The sequence below is a fragment of the Branchiostoma lanceolatum genome, chromosome 3, assembly GCF_035083965.1.
Source record: "Branchiostoma lanceolatum isolate klBraLanc5 chromosome 3, klBraLanc5.hap2, whole genome shotgun sequence".
Classification (NCBI taxonomy): Eukaryota; Metazoa; Chordata; class Leptocardii; order Amphioxiformes; family Branchiostomatidae; genus Branchiostoma; species Branchiostoma lanceolatum.
This window is the reverse complement of record NC_089724.1, coordinates 27,632,815-27,652,834: the sequence shown is the minus strand read 5'-3', so window position 1 is coordinate 27,652,834 and position 20,020 is coordinate 27,632,815. Positions and strand designations below refer to the sequence as shown.

General features: G+C 40.1%; 4 protein-coding genes and 1 long non-coding RNA gene across 5 annotated transcripts; all 5 read left to right on the top strand.

Annotated features, from left to right (window-relative positions):
• Positions 1-912: 912 nt before the first annotated feature.
• LOC136429503 (tumor necrosis factor receptor superfamily member 5-like) lies at positions 913-4,736 on the top strand. Its single transcript, XM_066419334.1, has 6 exons — positions 913-1,281; positions 2,399-2,501; positions 3,604-3,703; positions 4,073-4,236; positions 4,331-4,350; positions 4,725-4,736. The coding sequence occupies exons 1-6, from the start codon at positions 1,222-1,224 to the stop codon at positions 4,734-4,736; spliced, it is 459 nt and encodes a 152-aa protein (XP_066275431.1). The 5' UTR covers positions 913-1,221.
• Positions 4,737-5,173: 437 nt separating this feature from the next.
• LOC136429339 (uncharacterized) lies at positions 5,174-6,214 on the top strand. The gene is made up of 3 exons (XR_010754740.1): positions 5,174-5,250; positions 5,665-5,777; positions 6,042-6,214. It is a non-coding gene; the product is annotated as an uncharacterized lncRNA (long non-coding RNA).
• Positions 6,215-7,636: 1,422 nt separating this feature from the next.
• On the top strand, positions 7,637-9,951 carry LOC136429338 (uncharacterized). Its single transcript, XM_066419192.1, has 4 exons — positions 7,637-7,845; positions 8,249-8,392; positions 8,949-9,089; positions 9,239-9,951. The coding sequence occupies exons 1-4, from the start codon at positions 7,674-7,676 to the stop codon at positions 9,268-9,270; spliced, it is 489 nt and encodes a 162-aa protein (XP_066275289.1). The 5' UTR covers positions 7,637-7,673; the 3' UTR covers positions 9,271-9,951.
• Positions 9,952-11,802: 1,851 nt separating this feature from the next.
• Positions 11,803-17,114, top strand: LOC136429502 (tumor necrosis factor receptor superfamily member 6B-like). The gene is made up of 8 exons (XM_066419333.1): positions 11,803-12,068; positions 13,952-14,054; positions 14,418-14,687; positions 15,384-15,459; positions 15,777-15,934; positions 16,251-16,379; positions 16,529-16,665; positions 16,914-17,114. The coding sequence occupies exons 1-8, from the start codon at positions 12,006-12,008 to the stop codon at positions 17,112-17,114; spliced, it is 1,137 nt and encodes a 378-aa protein (XP_066275430.1). The 5' UTR covers positions 11,803-12,005.
• A 145-nt stretch (positions 17,115-17,259) lies between these two features.
• On the top strand, positions 17,260-19,139 carry LOC136429337 (uncharacterized). The gene is made up of 3 exons (XM_066419191.1): positions 17,260-17,399; positions 17,705-17,845; positions 18,289-19,139. The coding sequence occupies exons 1-3, from the start codon at positions 17,303-17,305 to the stop codon at positions 18,381-18,383; spliced, it is 333 nt and encodes a 110-aa protein (XP_066275288.1). The 5' UTR covers positions 17,260-17,302; the 3' UTR covers positions 18,384-19,139.
• The last annotated feature ends 881 nt before the right edge of the window (positions 19,140-20,020 follow it).

Below are 20,020 nucleotides of genomic sequence, written 5' to 3'. Positions count from 1 at the left end.
CATCAGCCGAAGTTCTTTTACATTCTAGGATCAAAGTAATTTCGCAACGGTACAGGTGATTCCAGGTAAGAACGAGGTATTGCTAGTAATAGCTAATTTTTCTGGTAGACTGTTAGTAGTAGTAAGTCATCGGTTACAGACACCCGGTAACTATACGAGGGCCTGCATGGGGGGGGGGGGGGGGGGGTCCCGACAACGCTCTTCGCTAAATTCGGAGGGCCGGCTACGTAATACGCTAAATTCAGAAAGCCTCCCTACACTCGACGCTAAATTCAGAAAGCCCACCCTACGCTCTACGCTAAATTATGGAGTGGTCGGCAAAGCTCTACGTAGAATCAAAACGGCCGATTACGCTCTACGTAAAAGAGGCATGCAGGCCCTCCTATACGGTAATCGTTGCCAATCCGGAAGTGAAACTCACCTGCAAGACGTTGTTTCTTTCCGGACAGCGTTCCTAAATATTTCCTCTATCTCATCATTATCATGTCTTGTAACGTCAAGAGAAACTGTTCTGAAAACGGTTCTGATTCTTTTCGTTGAAAAGTGCAGTCGGATGAAGTGACAAAGTATCCCTTTTGCCAAATGTGAATTTTGACCCTTGAACCACGACCTTGGACGAAACCATTCTGGTGCGAAGTGGGGCCCAACTTAACTACTTGATCATTCTTCACTCTACTTTTTTTGAACGAAACCTCGGCAGCCAATAGAAGAACAGAGTGTGGTAATAAGTATTGCCTACACAACAAAGTCAGATCAGGTTTTCATTTACTTTGGGCTATCGCCAAGCTTGTAGCGCTCATGGCGCTCTAGGATTGGTCAGACGAAGGGGGGTTCCCCACCAAACACGCGGTCGCCGCATGTTTAAGGCGTGATTCATAGGTTTTTAGTGATTTAATCTTTGACGCTACACACCACCTCAGTGTGTCTCTCAGTGTCCCTCCGCTCTGCTACAGGAGTCTTTGTTTTCACTTGGTGGTGGTATTCGTGCTTCAAGCTCGTGGGTTGTAGTTCCGAATTGTTTCCGCCACAATCAAAAGGGATATCCATTTTTACTTCCGCAGACCTTTACACGAGGAAAGGTGTCTGACTGTTCAAACAGTTTCTGGTCTTGAGAAAGTCGCGTGAACGTCACGAGATCTAGAGTCGAGAAAAACAAACGACGCACAGGGATCGGAGAGGTCGCGGTCTCAACTACCGTACGAGAGAACCAGTCTACGCACCATGTCAAGTCGTGGGGAGGTGCTCAGAATGGGCCAAAGGGACTCCTATAAGATCACAACGGTCAGTGAGTAGTCTTTTCTTGTGTCGATCTCAAGGTTGTTATAAATCTAGCCATTAATCTTGTGACTATTTGTAAACAAGATAAGTTTCATTTTCAGCCATTAGTCCTCTTTCATAGACGCGGGGTTGTTGCAAATCAGACAGGCGGCCACACGGTGTACGATACTGAATATTTCAACTGAGGGTCGACACTGACTTCCCTTTCCGAGATTAGGCTATCATCATCATTAGGCTATATTAAGGTGAAAATGAACACAATTTAGAATAGATACAGGGAGTTAAGATGCATTTCTGCTTGATCAAAATGTCTGAGGGGGGATATTTATGAGGTAATATCATGATATGATTTAGTGCGAGACCACCATTTGATTTTGAAAAGGTTTCTTTTTTTTCTCGACTTGCTTGGGCAGAACTCTTACGAGACAGTGATTACATCGGAAGCTTGGTGTTATGCCATGTCAAAGTATCCGAAGATATCCGAATGGGCTACGGAAACCCCCGAGTCATGTGACACCCTCCTCTCCCTAATTAGCATAATGGCCGCGCAGTGAATGACCCGACACGACATCAAACAGGTGTTCGGGTTTTGGCACCTTGCCAACCCTATACCAATATTGACAACTGTGTTTTTGAACTGCGCGTGTTCTAACTAGCTTGTGCTTGCCGACGAGCTATTGCGAAGTCACGAGGGCATGGAGGGGTAACTTATCTTAACGGTAAATCACGGGGATAGTTTCGACAGTATGTTAAGAAAACGAACTTGTTCGGTCATGAACTATGGGGTCGGAAAAAACTGTATCTGTACCATTATGCAATCTGAGTATGATTCCGTCGTATACTTTCGGATTCCACACAAAAACAACAACGGGTAGACCAAGAAAGAGAGTATAGAGCGGAGGTCAACACTATTCTAGGAGGGGTTTTTTAATTTCAAAAACAAACAAAATGTACAGGGTTTGCACGCAAGGTCAATCAAAGGTGACAAGGCGTATGATCTACCATTGATCTTCCAAATCGGTACATTAGCGCAGACTTTACATTTACAATCGTTCTCCGACAGTTTCAGTTTTTTTACAGATGGTGGTAAAGCAAATGTCACGTTTGTTTTTGACCACAGGTGGTCCTGATATTGCTGCATGTAGTGAAGGGAGAGACCTGTACAGAGAACCAGTACAGGCCCTTCGCCCGCCCTTGGTGCTGCACCAGCAAGTGTGGGCCAGGTCAGAAAATTGATATTTGGAGATTCCACTACTTAGTGCTTGATATACATGTTCATGGATATATTTGTACATGCCTGTTCTGTGTGCAAGCCCTGACAATTGTCGGGTTGAGGGTATTTCTAGAATGTGTACGTTGCACCCGTGCAGTTGCTGTAAAGCGAAGTAACTAAAAATTAGCAATATCGAACTAGTACCCTTTGTTTCAAAGGCGTCTGGACACGTCCGCAGTGAGGGTATATTTATTTTGCTCTGGAAATCCAGCAGGACGGGGGTTAGGTCATACATGGGTTAAGAATTGTCTTTTGTATAACTCGGGAGGCCATACAGCTTAGACCTTCATCCAGCTAGACGACGATCGAGTTACAGCTCTCTGCAACCTAAATCTTACATGTGTAACCCTTGCATCATATATGTTAATGTTATGACGTAATGTTATGATGTAATGGTCACGTGCCCACGTGGAACCCATCCGCAATCTTGGTTATTGTTCAGTTGTGAGGGCTCCTATTGAAGTTGCACATAGGAAGCTTCTCCTGTGTCTAGAACTGATGTTGACTTCTTGATTGGAATATTATGCAAACTGTTAAAGCAAACGCATGAATGAAAATATGACAAAATACACAAAGTCTAAGCGTTAAAAAGTCGTTTTTCTATCTATGAATTTCGTCGGACGCTCTGTCAAATCCAGTAAGGTTGCAGCGAGGTTACCGCCCTAGTAGGTTGTTAGGTGCTATCACGTACATGTATGTAAATTCAAATACATTCTAGAAGAAGACAACCCTTACTGTGTAAAAATAGGTAAATATATCATAGAATGTTTAGATATTAGAACTTTTAGTGTACGTGATAGGTTAAACTCGACTTGTTGATGTATCCATATACATGTACGTAGGCTAATCATTTTGTATCCCATTGTTTGTTGTTTGCATGTATAGTTGTAGAAGACCTTACGAAAGTCGCTGTACTTTTGTTGTGTCAATAAAGATTTCTATCTGTAACCTGTAGTGTAGGGCAAGTCTGCCTGAATTGTTTTGTTGCTCTTTTAACATCTAAGTACAGCTGCTTTATTGAATGTGTTGAATCACATTCTGTTAATGTCCAGGAACGCGAATCTCGCGGCCATGTGATGAGGATGACGAAGACAGTACCGAGTGTGTGCCATGCGGAGAAGGTCTCTACAACTCTGGGACAGATCAAGACAGGTATGCCACACGTGATCACTCTGTGTATACTAAAGCGTTAAATTCAAAACTTGCAACAGCTACATATTCCAAAATATTAAAATATTAACATCAGTTTGTACACTTTCCATAAAAATCTTATAATTTCTATATAAAAGTATGACTTTAGATAGATGAAAGCATAAAAAACCCTCTTAAAATCAATCAGAGTATGCGAGGGAAAGAAACAAAGAAAAAATAGCTTAACTTTGTATACGGAAAAAGCACGTTGAAATGCTATATTCGATTTTTTTTGGGGGGGGGGGGTCTTTATTCTTTCAGCAAATAACTTACAATTAACCTCGAATGTCATGGATTTTAAGATTGATAGACAGTTCCTGTTGTTTCCAGGTGTATCCCAAAAGACCGGTGTAATGGACCGAACGAGGAGGTTAAAACTAACGGCACAGACAGGACCGATAACGTATGCCAGTGTAAGATCGGATCCTACAAGGATGGGGAGGTATGTCGCCATGGACCTGTCTGTAAACCGGGCACTGGGGCAAATCGGGATGGTAAGTCATTTTTCTTATTTTTATTTTATTTTATTCAGATTTACTACATTTTGTGGAAGTATTGACATAACAGGTGAACTATCGCCTTTTCAAGATGTCAACCCGGACCAGACTGTAAGGTTTTGGACCATTGCACACCGGGACATGCCCCTACTCTTTTTCGAAAGGTGTGGTAGGTTCTTTTACGTGCGCGGGGTGTGGCTCTCCCCAAACACGAGACCTCCATTTAACGTCCTATCCGAGGGACGTCCCTAACCCTAGATGAGCTAGGTACTCATTTACACCTGAGTGAAGTGTGGAAATCGTGTTAAGTGCCTTTCCCAAGGGCACAACGTCGGGGCGCATGTTCAGACATGTCTGGGGGCAGGCCGGGTTCGAACTGGGGTCCCCTTGTTTGACAGTCGGATGTTCTATGATCCATTACGCCACACGACGCCACTTGATACCCTTGATACCTTCTTCTTAATACCCTTCTAAAACCCCGACAGGGGTATCGCTGAGGGGTTGGGCTTGGTTAGTCTCGAAGCAGACCCAACGGTTGCAAAGACCGTATCCAACTGGCAGAAGGAGTTTTTATAGGTGCCTGACAACCTCCCTGGCTGACTGGAGCTTCTCTGGCTAGCTTGTACGATTTTAGAACAGTGGAGATCTGCTTGGAGATTAGAGCTTGGTAACGTTTTGGGGGGACCAGGTTTCCTCTAACCGAAAATTAAACTAACAAGAATAGTGTCAAAACCATACGGTCACAAGCACACCCTTTATGGTGTCATTTCATGTTTGTTTATTTATTGCCTGCCCAACACTGAAGACTACACTGTAGCGAAGAGTATTCTTTGAACCTTTCAAACTGACAAAAGCCTATTTATGAAAGTGACAGATATAGATTAAGAAAAACTCAGCATTTTGTAAGTAACAAGTGACTCGTTCGTGTTCCACAGGACGCTGTAGAACATGTCTAGACGGGACGTTCAGTAACGAGACTTCCCGTACGCAGCCATGCATGCCATGGACCATGTAAGTCAGCTGTGCCGTTCACATTTATCTATTTATTTGCAAAATGATACCCGAGGGGTCCGAAATGATACTCTCAGCAAGGGCTAACTGCAAGGGAACGAACGTATAAAAACATACAACTATATCTAGACCAAAGAACTACTTTATCCGATATTATCTGATGTTTCTACGTCCATTATTTGGGGGGGGGGGGGGGGGGGTGAAATATTTGAGGCCTGACTTCTTTGAAAGCAGTGGCTAATGCGTCCCACGTTTTGGATGGTATGTTGGTTTGGAGATTTTGATAAACATTCTGTATTGCTCCCTCAGTATCACAACTACTTTAAATCAAACGATTTCTCCCTAAATCAACTTTAGTATGGCTGTATCACTGGAAAGAGTCATAACAATGCTGAACTTTGCCATCCCCTGCAGATGTTGGAAACTTGGTTTTGTGCAGAAGGAAGCTGGAACGAACATCAGCGATGTCATTTGCATATCACGTTTTGTCCACTCTGCAACAAGGCCATGGGAGACGGCGACATACAGTAAGTACCTGTTTGTCTTCCTTTCTAGATTATAGATCATCCAGAATGTATGTGTGCCTGTAATGGCCATGTTTCCATTGACATTTTTGTAGTGTCATTGGATTGTTTCATGTTTCTTTTTTCTTTGTGATTGAAAACTCAAATCAAAGTTTAGAGAACGATGGAAGCTTCATCTGGTTGATTGAAATTTGTAAATAAGTTGAAAATTTGAGGGTGGTTGTACCGCAAAGTCTGATAATTCAATTTCGTCTCTGTCTAACATAGCGCCAGCCAAGAAATTCATAATACCAGTAGCTGTCAAGGCTGGACTGGGAGGCGTCTTGGCGTTTGCCGCCTTAGTCTCAATCATCATTGGTGGCATCTGTACCTGGAGGAGTAAATATGACAGAGCAGGTATTGCCTTTGAAAATAGCTCTCCTATGCATGTATTTTTTTTTATCTATTGGTTTGGCTGTTCCGCACACAAGCCATGGCTGCCCAATTAGCATGTTGCTATTAAAAAGGGCTAGCACTTCTGACGATGACAAGACAGTGTATTGGCATTTTGGCATGGACATTATATCCGTCCTGGATTCAATTACATACTAGGAGATGATAATGCTTACTGTGTACAAATAGGTATATACATCAAAGAATTTTGGACATTAGAACAAATAATGTATAAGTATACGACAGGTGAAATTACGGTATGTCGCTGAGTTGCTCTATCCCATATGATTGTGTGTAATCAAGCTCATTTGCATGCACCTATTCGTTTGTATGTATGTATGTATAGATGCAGTAGACCTTACGAAAGTCGCTGTGCTTTTGTTGTGTCAATATCTCCGTATAACAAGCTATAACAATATTCTAAGTAATTGTACATAAAACTATTGAATATGAATAATTCAAAATAATGTCAGTTGTGGTATCTACATCAAGAGGTCAGGGTCAGTACACATATACAGGTGTGGGTCGTTTGCAATTTGATCACTTTGTCTTCTTCCCGATGATTTGGTGCATTCATGGGAGAATGGAAATTGATATCTTCAGTATCGATACATGATTTGATATATAATTTTTATATGCAACCATTTTGTCAGCATTTTGCTACTATTATTATTGTCTGGTTTGTTGTCATAATGTTATTGTTATCACTTACAACAATTATGTTATGAATTGTTAGATTTATGTTATTTTTTGTTGATTTAGATGGGAAAGACCTTGCATAAGCCATCATGGCTTTTTTTCGTCCACCAGCACGTGTATTATTTACTCTATTCTTTTCTGTTATGTACTACAAACTTATTTTAATATGTGCAAATAAATCAAATCAAATCAATCCACGATTTAATTCAAACCGTCTTCTTGTTATCGATTTATTCAAAGACACTGGTGCTGAAGGCGAGATGGAGGCTTTCCCAGTTATTTATACCACAGCACTCCCGGATCAGATATCTCTCCAAAATGAGGAACAGAACACGGAGGTAAATATTTGCTAGATCATTGATCGTCCATTGATGCATTCGGTCAGGCTTAACCTCTGTTCAGAAATGTCGTCATGTATTTAATAGATGATTCTAAGTGGTGACTGTGTATCTCTGTTATATTGTATCTGACCCTTACCTCTTCCCTCGTGACGTCAATAAAAAGCGGCCTATGTGCCGATTTGAGCTTATCATTAATAAACAAAGGCTCAAACAAAACTCAGTATTTCTGATTAACGCATTGTAATGTTATGTTCCCGGTATAATCTGATACGAGAAGGCACTTTAACCTCCTTGCATGATATAATCAGAACTTTATATGACCAGCTTAGTAGACCAGATCACAGCAAGGCAACTGTAGCGTGAACATTTTTTTTTTCTGCTGTAGGAGGAGATACAGCCTCTAAGAGCACGTGGCGGTGCAGATGAGATGGACATTTCCACTATCGAGCTGCGTTCTCGACCCGATGAAGGGTTCAGCACGGGAGACGACAGCTGCAGCGACACGCTGTCCGAGCTGTCCGCCATGACACCCGCTAACAGCGAAACAGCGATAAAAGCCTCGCCCGAACACGAGTTCAACAACCCTGCAGATATGCCAGGTACTACGCTATACTATACTTCTCAGACTAGTTTTCCATACTTGAAAGTGTGGACTGATTGGGAAAGCTGGTATTGGCTGATTGACAAAAAGCTTACATTTATGACTTATGAGAGATCCCTTACTTTCCATTTCATACAAGTAAAAAGTCACACTAATTGCTAAGTCTTTACAGAAACAATAGATGGAGTTTCTTTACTTATGACCATCCCCAAATATACATGATTGTATCAATATGGGTCTTATGTACCATTTACATTTTTGTGCACATCTTGGATTCCACAATAGGAATTCGCTTCATAATCATGTTTTATAGACATATAGTTTTAGTTTGCTTTTAACCATCAAAGAAGCCTTTGTTAATTGCTTTCTACTAAAATGAATGATATTCCTTTCCAACATAGTCACAGAAGACATGATCGCCTATCTCGAACAACATCTAGGCAGAAAGTACTTGGCCCTTGCTCGGAAACTACCTTTCAAAGATGGCACAACCGGACTTCAAAGGACGGACATTGACTCCCTGAAGACCTGCCAGTTGATGGACGGTAAGGATGATTTATTATCTTTATTTGTTCCATGATGCAATTTGCCCTCGGACAACAACTTACAAATAAAATTTAACTCATAAAGTATCCCGCATATTATATATAAGTGGGTAAATTTGTCTTCCACTGCCTCACCAAAGTCAAAACAAACAAAACTATATCAAGCATCGTGTACATTTTAGAATTTAGTATAATATTGTATCAATTTTTTTTATTCAATTATCATAATTATGTGTTGCTTGTACTTGCAATTAGCCCTTAGGCACGTATTTGCAATACAATAAACTTTGAGTTTAAAGATATATAGCAAGTATCCAGCTTTATGCAGACTTCAGTTAGCATTTTCTTATACATGTTCATAAGTCGTCAGCCTGTTGATGTTTTTTTTTTAAAACGATGATGAACACAGAAAAATAAAATCATTGTTAAAAAAGGTTTGATATCATATAATTGCGAGTTTCCTGACTCAGAGCATTTTCCTGTTCCAACTAAATGACTTTTGAACGCGATGCCATTTTTAAGAGCTTTAAATTCCTAATTTGGCTTTTTCTATCAGGAATGCACGAGGCTATCAGAAGGACAGTTGAAACGTGGAAAACCAGGAATGGAGACCAGGCTAACCTCAAAGGACTGCTTATTGGGCTTCATAAGGCTGGGATGGGAACTATTGTGAACCATCTTTGTGAGGAATACAATGGTAAGGAATTCGAAGTTTGTATTTGTTTATGAATGATGACTCTTGATATTGATTCTGGATTTTAGATTTTTTTTCAGTTTGATATGTATGATAAAACAGCAAAGAAATGTTCGGAATCTTAACCTTTCAATTCTATCTCTCTTTTCCAGTGAGCAAGGCATATATCGTCGATGAGGAGTGATAGTGCTTATTTGAAAAAATGCACGAGACTTGACATTGATATAAAGATGTAAAATATCGGTATCCATTCTATTCTAGCTCCGGTTGGCTCCTCTGAATTGAGTTTCATGAACTATTTATACATATTTTAGGACTCTTGAAATGATAATGGAGTTGTGGCAAGTCCGAAGACAAGTAACACCTAAGTTAGCAGGGGTATGTAACACAGAGAATAGCTGCGTCCTTGATTTAAACCACAGGGAAGAAAAAAACACTTCACAAAAACACAGGGATGACACTCTAGCAAAGAAAATCCAGGGGGACATAACACCCCTGTCGAAAAAGTCATAGGGAGCACACCATAGCCAAAAAAAGCCAGTTGGGATGGCATCTGTAACAATATGCAATTGTGTAGATTTGTACAATTGTAAATGTGTTATGTTGTACACTATCTATACTGTATTTGGATTTTTTTTAAAGTTTGTAGATTGCAGGATATGTTATTTCTTCCAATTTTGTACCAGAAGAGATATCGATTTCATAACACAACCGATTTTTAGGTAGTACCTGTGTTCAGGTAAAGGAAAGATAACACCATATACTGTGAGTGTTACTTCGTTTACGCAATGCCTGATGAGTGTTATCTTATTAATCAAATATGAGCTGTACGTTTATTCATTTCAAATAAATTATTCTAATTACAGCCGTATTTTGTCATCAATAAGAACCAGATAAAACAATAGTTTATCGAAGCCTCAAAATATTTCATGGAGGGATGAGGTTTCCGATTTATTGTTATTGTCTGAACGGGGGAACCGCTGAGCGAGTTGAAACAGGTCACTGGGGACAAATTTCACTTTGAGATGTGTGTGTGGGGGGGGGGGGGGGCAACTTTACTAGCAGTCCTCTGTTGCGGAATGTCTATGTACTCATACATGAATCATTGCGATCAGCGCTGTTCAGGGTAGGGGGAATCCCCAAACAGCGCGTGACCATGACGTACTCAAGGCGTTGTGTCGCGTGATCTAGTCTTTAATCTAAAGCCTACAGTATAGCATAGAGTCCAGCCTTTCTCGGCTTGAGTCCGCTACCCAAGCTCTGCTCTCCGCCGAGCTTGGGAAGCGGACTAAACTAAGAAGGCTGGACTCCAGACTACATGAAAGCGCCATTTTCGTTAAGCGAAGACGGGCTATTTTGATTTTCCTTAAATCGTAAGGAAAGCTGTCTTGTTCACTTAACTCGCAACGATGTGACCCAATTTTGCGTAATCGCCCTCCTTGAATTTAGCGTTATACCGGACAGGTACGTAAGAGGTTCTCCTAAAGTGTTGCCGTGACCCCATGCAGACTCCCTTTAGCTTCACACAGCCAAGCTTGTTCTAGTCAACAGTGTATTCAAATTAAAATCGTCCCCTTTGTTGGCGAATGTGATGACGTTTGTTCTTTTTGGCATTTTGCCCAAAATCGTTCACCCGCAACCTGCTGAGTCATGAAGTGAATGAACTACGATGCAAATTTTCAACATGACTTAAATTCAAAACAACCAAGAAAATTTCAAAACACGTTGGGCTCGTCCTGTCAGTTTGAATGAATCACCTAAGTGCTGACTGCACCAAGTGTGCGGCATTTGGAGGTGCATGGTCTAAACACACCGATTAGCTATGGGTGTAACGAAAACGTATCATTATACAGCATGATATCAATTTTTTAGATGTGTGTCACTTTCCGTATGTTACAAAGGTGACCACCAGACATGAATTGAATGGAATTGAATTGAATTGAATAAGGGAAAATACGACACAGAGCCCCGCTGTTAGACGCATCATCATGGGAATCCTGGGCCTGACTCGAATAATGTTGTGACGTTGCAAGGGGGGAACCTTGCGAACTTCCTGTCTTGTGACTGTGTGGAAAGAAACTTCTGTCTTCAAGTTTGATACCGACGCAGCGAAGGTTCTACAGACAGAGACGTTAACGACCTTTACAGAAAAAGTAACACTGGATTTCGTAACTGTGCTGTTATCTGTGCTTGGTAGGTGAGTACCGTATGATCCGTTTGTTTGTCTTTGTCGTTTGACCAATTAGCTCTTGACATACTATTGACTAACATATGTTTATACGTATACATGCCTGTGTATTTCGTACCTGGAATATGAATATATGCATATGAATGAATCACTCGATTTCAAAACAACATCTCATCTAAACAGGGCATGTCAAGAAATCGTGGCCTACATATGACCCCAGAAAATATAGGCGTGGTCACAAAACACGTGTGTTAGTTTTGGTACTTGACCACGTGATTAATTGTATTTAATGTACATTTCATGAGCTCATTTGAAAGTGCCATGGTTGTAAAACATGTGGTAAACTCGTTAATTGTCAAAGGAATCTGTTGATCATTTAGATTTCATTTGCCAGAAGGAGCGGTTTAACTAGTCTTCAAAACAAAGCCTTTCTTGAAGTCGTGCGTCAGAGTTCATGACTCATGACGTCATACTTTCTTGCTAGAATGTTCGACAGCACTGCCAAGTGAGCAGACGTCTTACAACGTTCCTCCAGTTCGGTGCTGTTTCCTAAGTCAGTTCGGGCCATCGGGGTTTATAACACAGCTGTTGCACTGTGTTCTGTAACCATGTAACCTGTTGTTGTTCTAAATTTTCACCGTGGATAGCTGTACCAACGAATGAGTCGCTGAGATTTGTGCTTGAACAAGACGCCCGAGTCCGCACGAGGATTTCGCAATCTGTGTACAGGAATGCACACACTTCTTGCGACTATGGGAAGGGTACCAACTATGGCCGTGAGGACTCTGGTTTTGGTAAGTGTGACATTTTTCAAAGCATGACTTGTCAAAGAACGATCGAGATTTGTATTGTTTGGTAAGTCCCCCTTGTTCGGCAAATTTCCAGGTCACCTGGGGACTCGGCGGCGCCAGCCCGGCGGCCATGTTGCTTTTTAAGGGCGACGGGTATAGGTGACCCAAATTATGTTAGCAAAGTTTCCTTTCACAGATAATACAAACACCGGCATCGTATGTTAACTGCTGGACACGAGACTCCCTGGCATAGGGAAAATACGGATTTTGTCATGGTGAGATATCGAGAAAGCTCGCGATTAAAAATCTACAACCGTACAGTAAAATGAGTCTAAAAATCTAAATAATGACCGGATTTAATTGCTTCAAAAATTGTCGCTAACTGGGATAACTAAGATCTGATCCTCAAAAATAGTTTACTACTAAGGAATATTTGTTTGTTTTTGTCAGTAATTTTCCATAAGAACCAAAAGTTCTATGGGAGAACATGGCGTACAAAAGTTAGGAGGGGGTGGGGGATAGTCAGACCCAGTGCCAACCAGTACCAGCAAGTTACGTATACGGGGAATCCCCTGACGCATGGCCAACAAAATTGTTGTGTTGCGTAGTTAGCTATTTTCTGATGTAAATGTATTGGACCTTTCCACCCACCACCCCCCACCCTGACGACATAGGACTGGATTCTAGGATCTAGGGGGTTGAAGTAGTCAGGATGCCGGGATTTAGGGTGAAGCATATGCAGATTGGGGTGTCGACACCCCCCCCCCCCCCCCTGTATTCTATTGAACGCCCCATTTAGAACTCTCACAAAAGGTGTGCGTGGCTTTCCAATCATCACGGTGACTGCAACATGTACCTTTAGCAGTCGTTTGTCCGACATTTTCCTCTTACCAAGGTTTTAAGCTAATACTGATCGTAAAGACTGACATGTCCGATTACAATCAGGATTTACAATACAACTGATCCATTTACAAGGGCGAGCGATGTTTGTAAACTTAAGGCTCTCGCTGTTTCTGCGCATAATGGTCGGTTAACGCTTGTTTTATGCAGATGTTTTAGAAGTGACCATGAAGGCTGTACATTGTTCTAACGACATAACATGTAGTTACAGTCAACCTTGTGACCACCTCTGCATGCCAGTGCCCAAGACAATGTGACCACTTTTTGATAGTCCCTTCGATAATTCCCGTTGACACTGGCATTAAGAATCCTGCCATTAGTGACCACCTGTACAAGTAGACCAGATACTATCGTTCCCATGAGTGGACTTCTTGGGCAGTTTTGACTGTAAGTTTATACGTTCTTTAGAAAAACATGGCTGACCTGTGCTTGAACTTACATGCCAGCGCAATGGGTGGTACTATCCTTCGACTTGAAAAGGGGTGTAGCTTTTGCGTGGCTTTGCGAGGGTCGGTAATAATGGCTAAATCCTAAATGTCAAGCTTTGACATATTGTTATGGATAGGAATATGTTACGTGAATTAGTTGGCGGTTATGTTGACAATGTCTGCAACCAATAGCATGTACATGTACGTAAAGAGGCGGTGATATGCGATAGGCCCGTACGTTTGTTTACTCACCATTGTGTGGCCGGTCATACGGAAATGAGTCATCAGGGTGTAGTTGCAGCGCGGGAAAATGTTTTTTTCTTAAATTTTTGGTAACGTAAAATGTTAAGGAGAGGGTTCATAGATTTGACTGGGTATATAGTGTTTTTTTTTTAGAATGACAATACTCAACGACACGTATGGGTCAAACGAGTTTGGGTGGCGTTTATATTCATTCGGAAGCTGAGTATAAATAAAAGTTGTTAGAAGTCGTGAATAACCGTCACAGTACCTACAGTATATATTTCCGATGATCTTATCTAACACGTATGTTTACAGGCGTTGTGGCTGGGGACGTTTGCTCAAGCCGTAGTGGCATGCCCGCAGGGAATGTATTCGGCATGGGGAGGGAACTGGTGCTGTACAAGTAAATGTGGTCCAGGTAAGACGCATATATACATGTATATATATAACTAACTTGCTTATACGTGTAACATTGACATCAATTCTTTAGACCCAAAGACGTAAACGTTTATAAAAAAAAGTCGCAGGGGTTATCAGTATTGGATTTAAAATGTAAATTGATTGTTGTAAATCTTTCTAATTTCGTCATTTATTTTCGGTGCAGACTAAGACTGTACATGTGCATTTCACATTTTCGCTACGTTAATTCAGAACCTTAAAAAGTCTCGTCTATCTCTATTTTCTCAAGGGTTTCCTCATATTTCCCTCAGATGATATCTGTTTGAAGTGGCAAGAGCACAGATTTATATCATATTGTCTGATCATTCGTTAAACAATGCAGGAACAAGTATCATGCGTTCCTGTTCCCATGACAACCCCGAAAACACACTCTGTGAAGACTGCGGGCCAGACTACTACAACCCGTACCCGGACCAGCTCCACTGCAGACGGAAGGATCTATGCAACAGGGAGAACGAGGAGGTCAAGGTCCCAGGCAATTCGACCGCGAACAACGAGTGCCAATGCAAGATCGGGTTCCACAACGTGCACGTGGCTGAACTGTGTCTGAGCGGGCCCGTGTGTCCACCTGGAAGCGGTGCAACGAGAACCGGTTAGAAAACACCTATGATATCTATATCTTCAATATATATCTATATTTTCAATATATATACATATCTATACCTTCAATATAAATATCTATTTCTTCAATATAAACATCTATATATCTTTAAATCTTTACATATCTATATCTACATGTATATATCTATATCTATATATATCTATCTATATCTATATATCTATCTATATCTATATATCTATCTATGTATCTATTTATCTATCTCTCTTTCTCTCTCTATATATATATGCATAGATGTATAGATGGATAGATAGATAGATAGATAGATAGATGTATATATAGAGAGAGATGGATATAGATATATATATTTATATGTATATAGATATATAGATACATAGATATAGATAGATAGATAGATAGATAGATAGATAGATTAGATATTCATCTATCTATATCTATATATATATATAGAGAGAGAGAGGGATGTGTGTGTGTGTGTGTGTGTGTGTATATATATGTATTCCCATTAACACAAAGACTTGCAAATCATATACTGCAATGCATAGTCAAAAACTCCACTAGAGTCACTGACGCTTTATAAATGTTCATGTTTAAACCATCTTCACGCATATTCTCCATGTTTATCTCCATGGCACTGGGATTTATACACTGCACCTGTAAATATACTGCTTTGTGACATTTGATCTAATTTGATGATTTTCATGATAGGAACGTGTGAGACCTGTCCACAAGGAACATTCAGTAACCTAACATCACACATCCAACCATGCATCGAATGGCAAAGGTATGTATTACCTAATGATTACTGTGTTGAAAAATGTAAGCCGCAGCATTACCAGAGACACTACAGGTTTACATACATCTTTACTTTTTATTGCTTTTAAGGAACTATGTTATTTTTGTTCTCTACTATCACTTCGTATGCTTTTGTATGTTTTAATTGTAATGTGTGAATATGAGTGTATAGACCACAGGAAGAATAGCATATAGTTGATCTAAATAAAACTAAGACTGAAATTCGATAGTATTTTTGCTACCACCCCTCTTGTACGTTTGACACACATGTTCATGACTATTGTTTACCATGTTCACCACTCTTAGTTGTGGAATGCTTGGCTTCTTACAACATCGACCAGGCACCAGCATTTCTGATGCAGTGTGCATATCTCACCCCATCGACGTGCTTCTGCCCACCGAACGGCCTGTGATCATCATAATCACTTACAAAGGCGATGCTAACAACACGGATAGCATGATCGGTAACCACACAGACAGTTTGTGTCTGTCATCATGTAAAGAACTTTCGTTATAACTGATCAAGCCCAAAGCTGGATGATAAAACGTTCAACTTTAAAACTTATTCAACTAATACCCCTGTTTTTACTATATATTGACTATTGTACAATGAACATATTTTAAGAATAGTGCTTTGTGTATTTCACAAAATAAAGTGTATTCACAAAGTAAAAAAGCAACAACTATGTGTCATTAATTGACGGAATACGTAAACAGTGACTTTACATTTTGGAATTTTGCAAACATTGACACACATATCCGCTTGCTCAATTTCTATAGGTGGCAGACAGCCAGCATACAACCCTACAATCATCGGCATCTCTGTGGGAGTACCTGTTACAGTCATAGTGCTTGTAGTCATCCTGGTTCTGGTCCTATGTTGCTGCAGAGATACCAATCATGACATAGGTACGATGGGTGCTGCTGTCAATCTACTATATCTTTCGATGAAACAGATATATGAAATGATAGACTTGAATTTTTTTTTAAATTATCTTTATACTTTCAGAAGGTATGCATGATCAGAAAAATAATTTATTCTCACAAACGATTCACAGATTTGGAGGGTGGGCAGCAGATTGACAGTGAAACACCACTAGGTAAACAAGAGACAGAGGCCGGAAACACCAAGAATAAGGATGGTGGTATAAACATGGAGCTGGAACCTTTAGCTGGCTGGCAGTCGACAGGAGAGGTACGTACACACCCTGCCTTCAAATAAAAACAAACATTTTACTAAGAAATAACAAATTAACATACAGTATATTGATTTTAAGGTATAATCAGTAATAACTCTTTAGAGTGATAAGATATATTAGAGGATCAACCTTCTTTAATAATTATATTTTCACACCATCTCTGCGCATGGTATGTCGGGCAACTATGGCTCTCGAAAGATAGTAGTTACTTGGGTATTTACTGTAAACAAAATCCTAATTGCAGGAGAGAAAACAAGCGGCAGGTCCACCGATACCAGACGACGGGATCGAGACTGGTGATGACACCAGCATGAGCGACACTCTCTCTTACTTGTCCCGAGAGGGCGGAGCTGAACCAAACAGTGACGTGGAGGAAACAGACCCCAAGCAGGGGATGAGAACAATGCAGTATTCCCACCAAATTGCAGGTGTGCAACATTCATAGACTATTTTGTTTTGTATGGTTGGCTACCTACCTTCCTAAAGTTCTCACCTAAAATATTAATAGGCATCCCCGAAACTAGTTCAAACATTTATCATACAGACCGTTAAAAGTCTTGTTAGTAACATTGTATCTATCATCGTGTAGTGAATGAGGAGACAACTGACTACATTGTTGACCACCTGGGAAACATGTACCTGGACCTGGCCACAAGTCTCCCTCTCCGCCAAGAATGCATCTTCACCAAAACAGACCTGGACAGCATGAGACACACATACGCCTTCTTTAGTGAGAGCATTTTAAGTTTTTTTAAGGTGTGGTTTTATAGAGTTGGGGATTCAGCATTGAAATAATCTAATAATAAATCAAACAGCACTCATTAAAAACAAGTATAGAGCAATGAAAACTCAAACAGCAAGACTTACACAGTAAATAGACAATACTGATTTCAGATACATTTTTCTTTTTACGTTGTGTCGATACTCATCTACAGACTGAGGAACACTTGACCAGAAACTGTCAATATCCAAATGAACGTTTACTACTTCACAATATTCTGTGAGTTTAACCAATTATGTAAATTCTTATCTCAGATCTCAGAGAAGCAATAAGAGAAACAGTAAACACATGGAGAATCATGCAGGGGGAGGAGGCAAGCTTGGAAGGACTGCTGGTTGGACTGAGCGCCTGTGGCAAACATGACATGGTCAAAGACTTATGCAGAATGAACAACGGTAAACACCTTTCTTTGTCAACAAGTACTTTTACTATATATATACTAGTCATGCTACTCACTCAAACCACCTGTCAACTTCAACACGTAAACCAAAGAGAATGGAAACAAATAGAAAATAGTTCAACATGGTTTTAAGACACTTAAATCTGTTCGTGAAATAGTGATTCTGACGAGTACATCTTAGATTGATCATGGTATGTCAGACAAAAAGTCAGGACAGTAGACCACTTCTTTGTCTCAGTAAAACGTAGAAATAGCAAAACTTAGTGTTTCATACTTTGTTTCATAGATTCAAACTTGTATTGCTGTGACAATATACGTAGCACCAACTCTTTCCTTGATAGTTCAATTAATTAACCTGGGACATGATACACATTGATGACTTTAACAGATTACGATGTTCGAATATATGATAAGCAACATTTTCATTGCTTCCCTCAGCTCGGAGACCCAACAAGGGGGAGGCACACGTAACAACAGCCACATCAGTTTCCAGCGAGAGGAACAAGCCCTTACGCGCACAAACTGCTGTGTGAGCCAGCAAGTACAACAAAATACACGAACATGGACTGTAGCCGTCCACATAAAGTACTGGCGTTGATGTTGCTAAAGGGCTCTAAACAGACGATTCCCAATAGTTATTTATGTTATGTCTGCTATTTATGTACTATCATTTTAAGTTTGCTATATATTTTCCCCTGCTTTCTTTGGCCAAGAAAGTCCCCTTTGTGCAATTTTTCATCAGCAACTAACATGTAGATGTCAGTACTGACATCCAGGTGCTTAAAATATACAAATAAAGAAACAGACATGACAGTCATTATAGCGGAAAACCATTTAAGCCAGTGTGATATTACAGTGCTCAGAAATTATTCTTTACAGGAAACCAGTGTTTGTACTACATCAAATTTGCTTTTTCTTGACAAATGAGTGACACTTATGTGATGTCTTCAAGTACGGTTGCAAGACTAGGAAACAAGTTTTCCCTCATTACTAACCAGCATCAGTGAGCAAAAGGGTAACTTCTACATGCTGCTTATATGTTTTGTGTAACTTATTCATGTGCAAGTCATCAACTGTACTGTTTCAAAATGATTGTATTTATCTTGCTGAATTGTATATATCGAATTATTTATATCTCAAGTCGGAAAAATTATGAATTGTTAAGTTGACGATGTTGATGATATCAAGTTGTATTTATTTCTAACGCTTGTCAAGTTTCACTAGTACTGTTCAGAGAAGATAACAAAAAGTTTGATAATAAAGCCATCGTTAACTTGGTCCAAAATGTTTCCTTTATTTGTTTAATGCTCGCAGCAAATCACAATGTAGTGCTAAGTGTTCGTCTAATAGTGCAAGTTTACATCTATATCTGGTTCATTGTTATAATTTGTAAGAAGAAAAGTATAGGGCCAATATTGAAACAAGACACAGGTTAACACTACTATGATGCGACACTGAATTCCCACACACAAAATGCATGCATTGTAGTTTACGCATACCCAACTTTATCACAATTTATCTAGCAGGTCAACTTTCACTCCAGCTAGGTCCAGCTGTAGGTCGAATAGTACTAGTATTAACAGCCACCTCAGTGATACTTCTTATCACCCCAGGAAAGGGAAACTATTAAGCTGACACGCAGATAAACCACCAACTAATCGCACCCATCTAAATAAAACTATAATAAGCGTAATTAGATTATTTCCAATGCCTTTACTATATCATATATAACATCTAGCTTGAACGCAAGAAGTGTCAAAAGTGATATTGGGCAAACAAATCGACATTTAGTCAAGTCTGCTCCACGCATGAAGACCATAAACATGTGAATTATCGGGGGGGCAAGTGTTGCAAAATTACATATATATATAAAGAAAAGATATTTCCGATATATAAGGATGGTTTAACGCACTTATATATGTTCAGCTTCACACACATATATACATTCTGATGAATATGTTATGCCTGTTAACTTGTTGCACTAAAACATCGTCATGCGCATCGCGATAAAGGTAAAGGTAAAATCGAATTTCAACATGCGGGAATTCCCTACTTACGCACCAGTTTGGTATGCCTGGCGACCTTATAACTGGTATCATGCTGGTCACGTAGGAGACTTACATTGTATCAACCGTATTTCAATGCCCCCCCCCCCCTCCAACAAATAAAC

Bases quoted from the DNA above. Each gene is read 5' to 3' on its own strand.
- LOC136429337 (XM_066419191.1), top strand. From the start codon at position 17,303: ATGTACCTGGACCTGGCCACAAGTCTCCCTCTCCGCCAAGAATGCATC. The intron at 17,400-17,704 runs GTGAGAGCATTT...TTCTTATCTCAG, and splicing joins ACACACATACGCCTTCTTTA to ATCTCAGAGAAGCAATAAGA. The intron at 17,846-18,288 runs GTAAACACCTTT...TGCTTCCCTCAG, and splicing joins CTTATGCAGAATGAACAACG to CTCGGAGACCCAACAAGGGG.
- LOC136429338 (XM_066419192.1), top strand. From the start codon at position 7,674: ATGGACATTTCCACTATCGAGCTGCGTTCTCGACCCGATGAAGGGTTC. The intron at 8,393-8,948 runs GTAAGGATGATT...TTTTTCTATCAG, and splicing joins GACCTGCCAGTTGATGGACG to GAATGCACGAGGCTATCAGA. The intron at 9,090-9,238 runs GTAAGGAATTCG...TCTCTTTTCCAG, and splicing joins TCTTTGTGAGGAATACAATG to TGAGCAAGGCATATATCGTC.
- LOC136429502 (XM_066419333.1), top strand. From the start codon at position 12,006: ATGCACACACTTCTTGCGACTATGGGAAGGGTACCAACTATGGCCGTG. The intron at 14,055-14,417 runs GTAAGACGCATA...TAAACAATGCAG, and splicing joins TACAAGTAAATGTGGTCCAG to GAACAAGTATCATGCGTTCC. The intron at 15,460-15,776 runs GTATGTATTACC...CACCACTCTTAG, and splicing joins CCATGCATCGAATGGCAAAG to TTGTGGAATGCTTGGCTTCT.
- LOC136429503 (XM_066419334.1), top strand. From the start codon at position 1,222: ATGTCAAGTCGTGGGGAGGTGCTCAGAATGGGCCAAAGGGACTCCTAT. The intron at 1,282-2,398 runs GTCAGTGAGTAG...TTTTGACCACAG, and splicing joins ACTCCTATAAGATCACAACG to GTGGTCCTGATATTGCTGCA. The intron at 4,237-4,330 runs GTAAGTCATTTT...CGCCTTTTCAAG, and splicing joins CACTGGGGCAAATCGGGATG to ATGTCAACCCGGACCAGACT.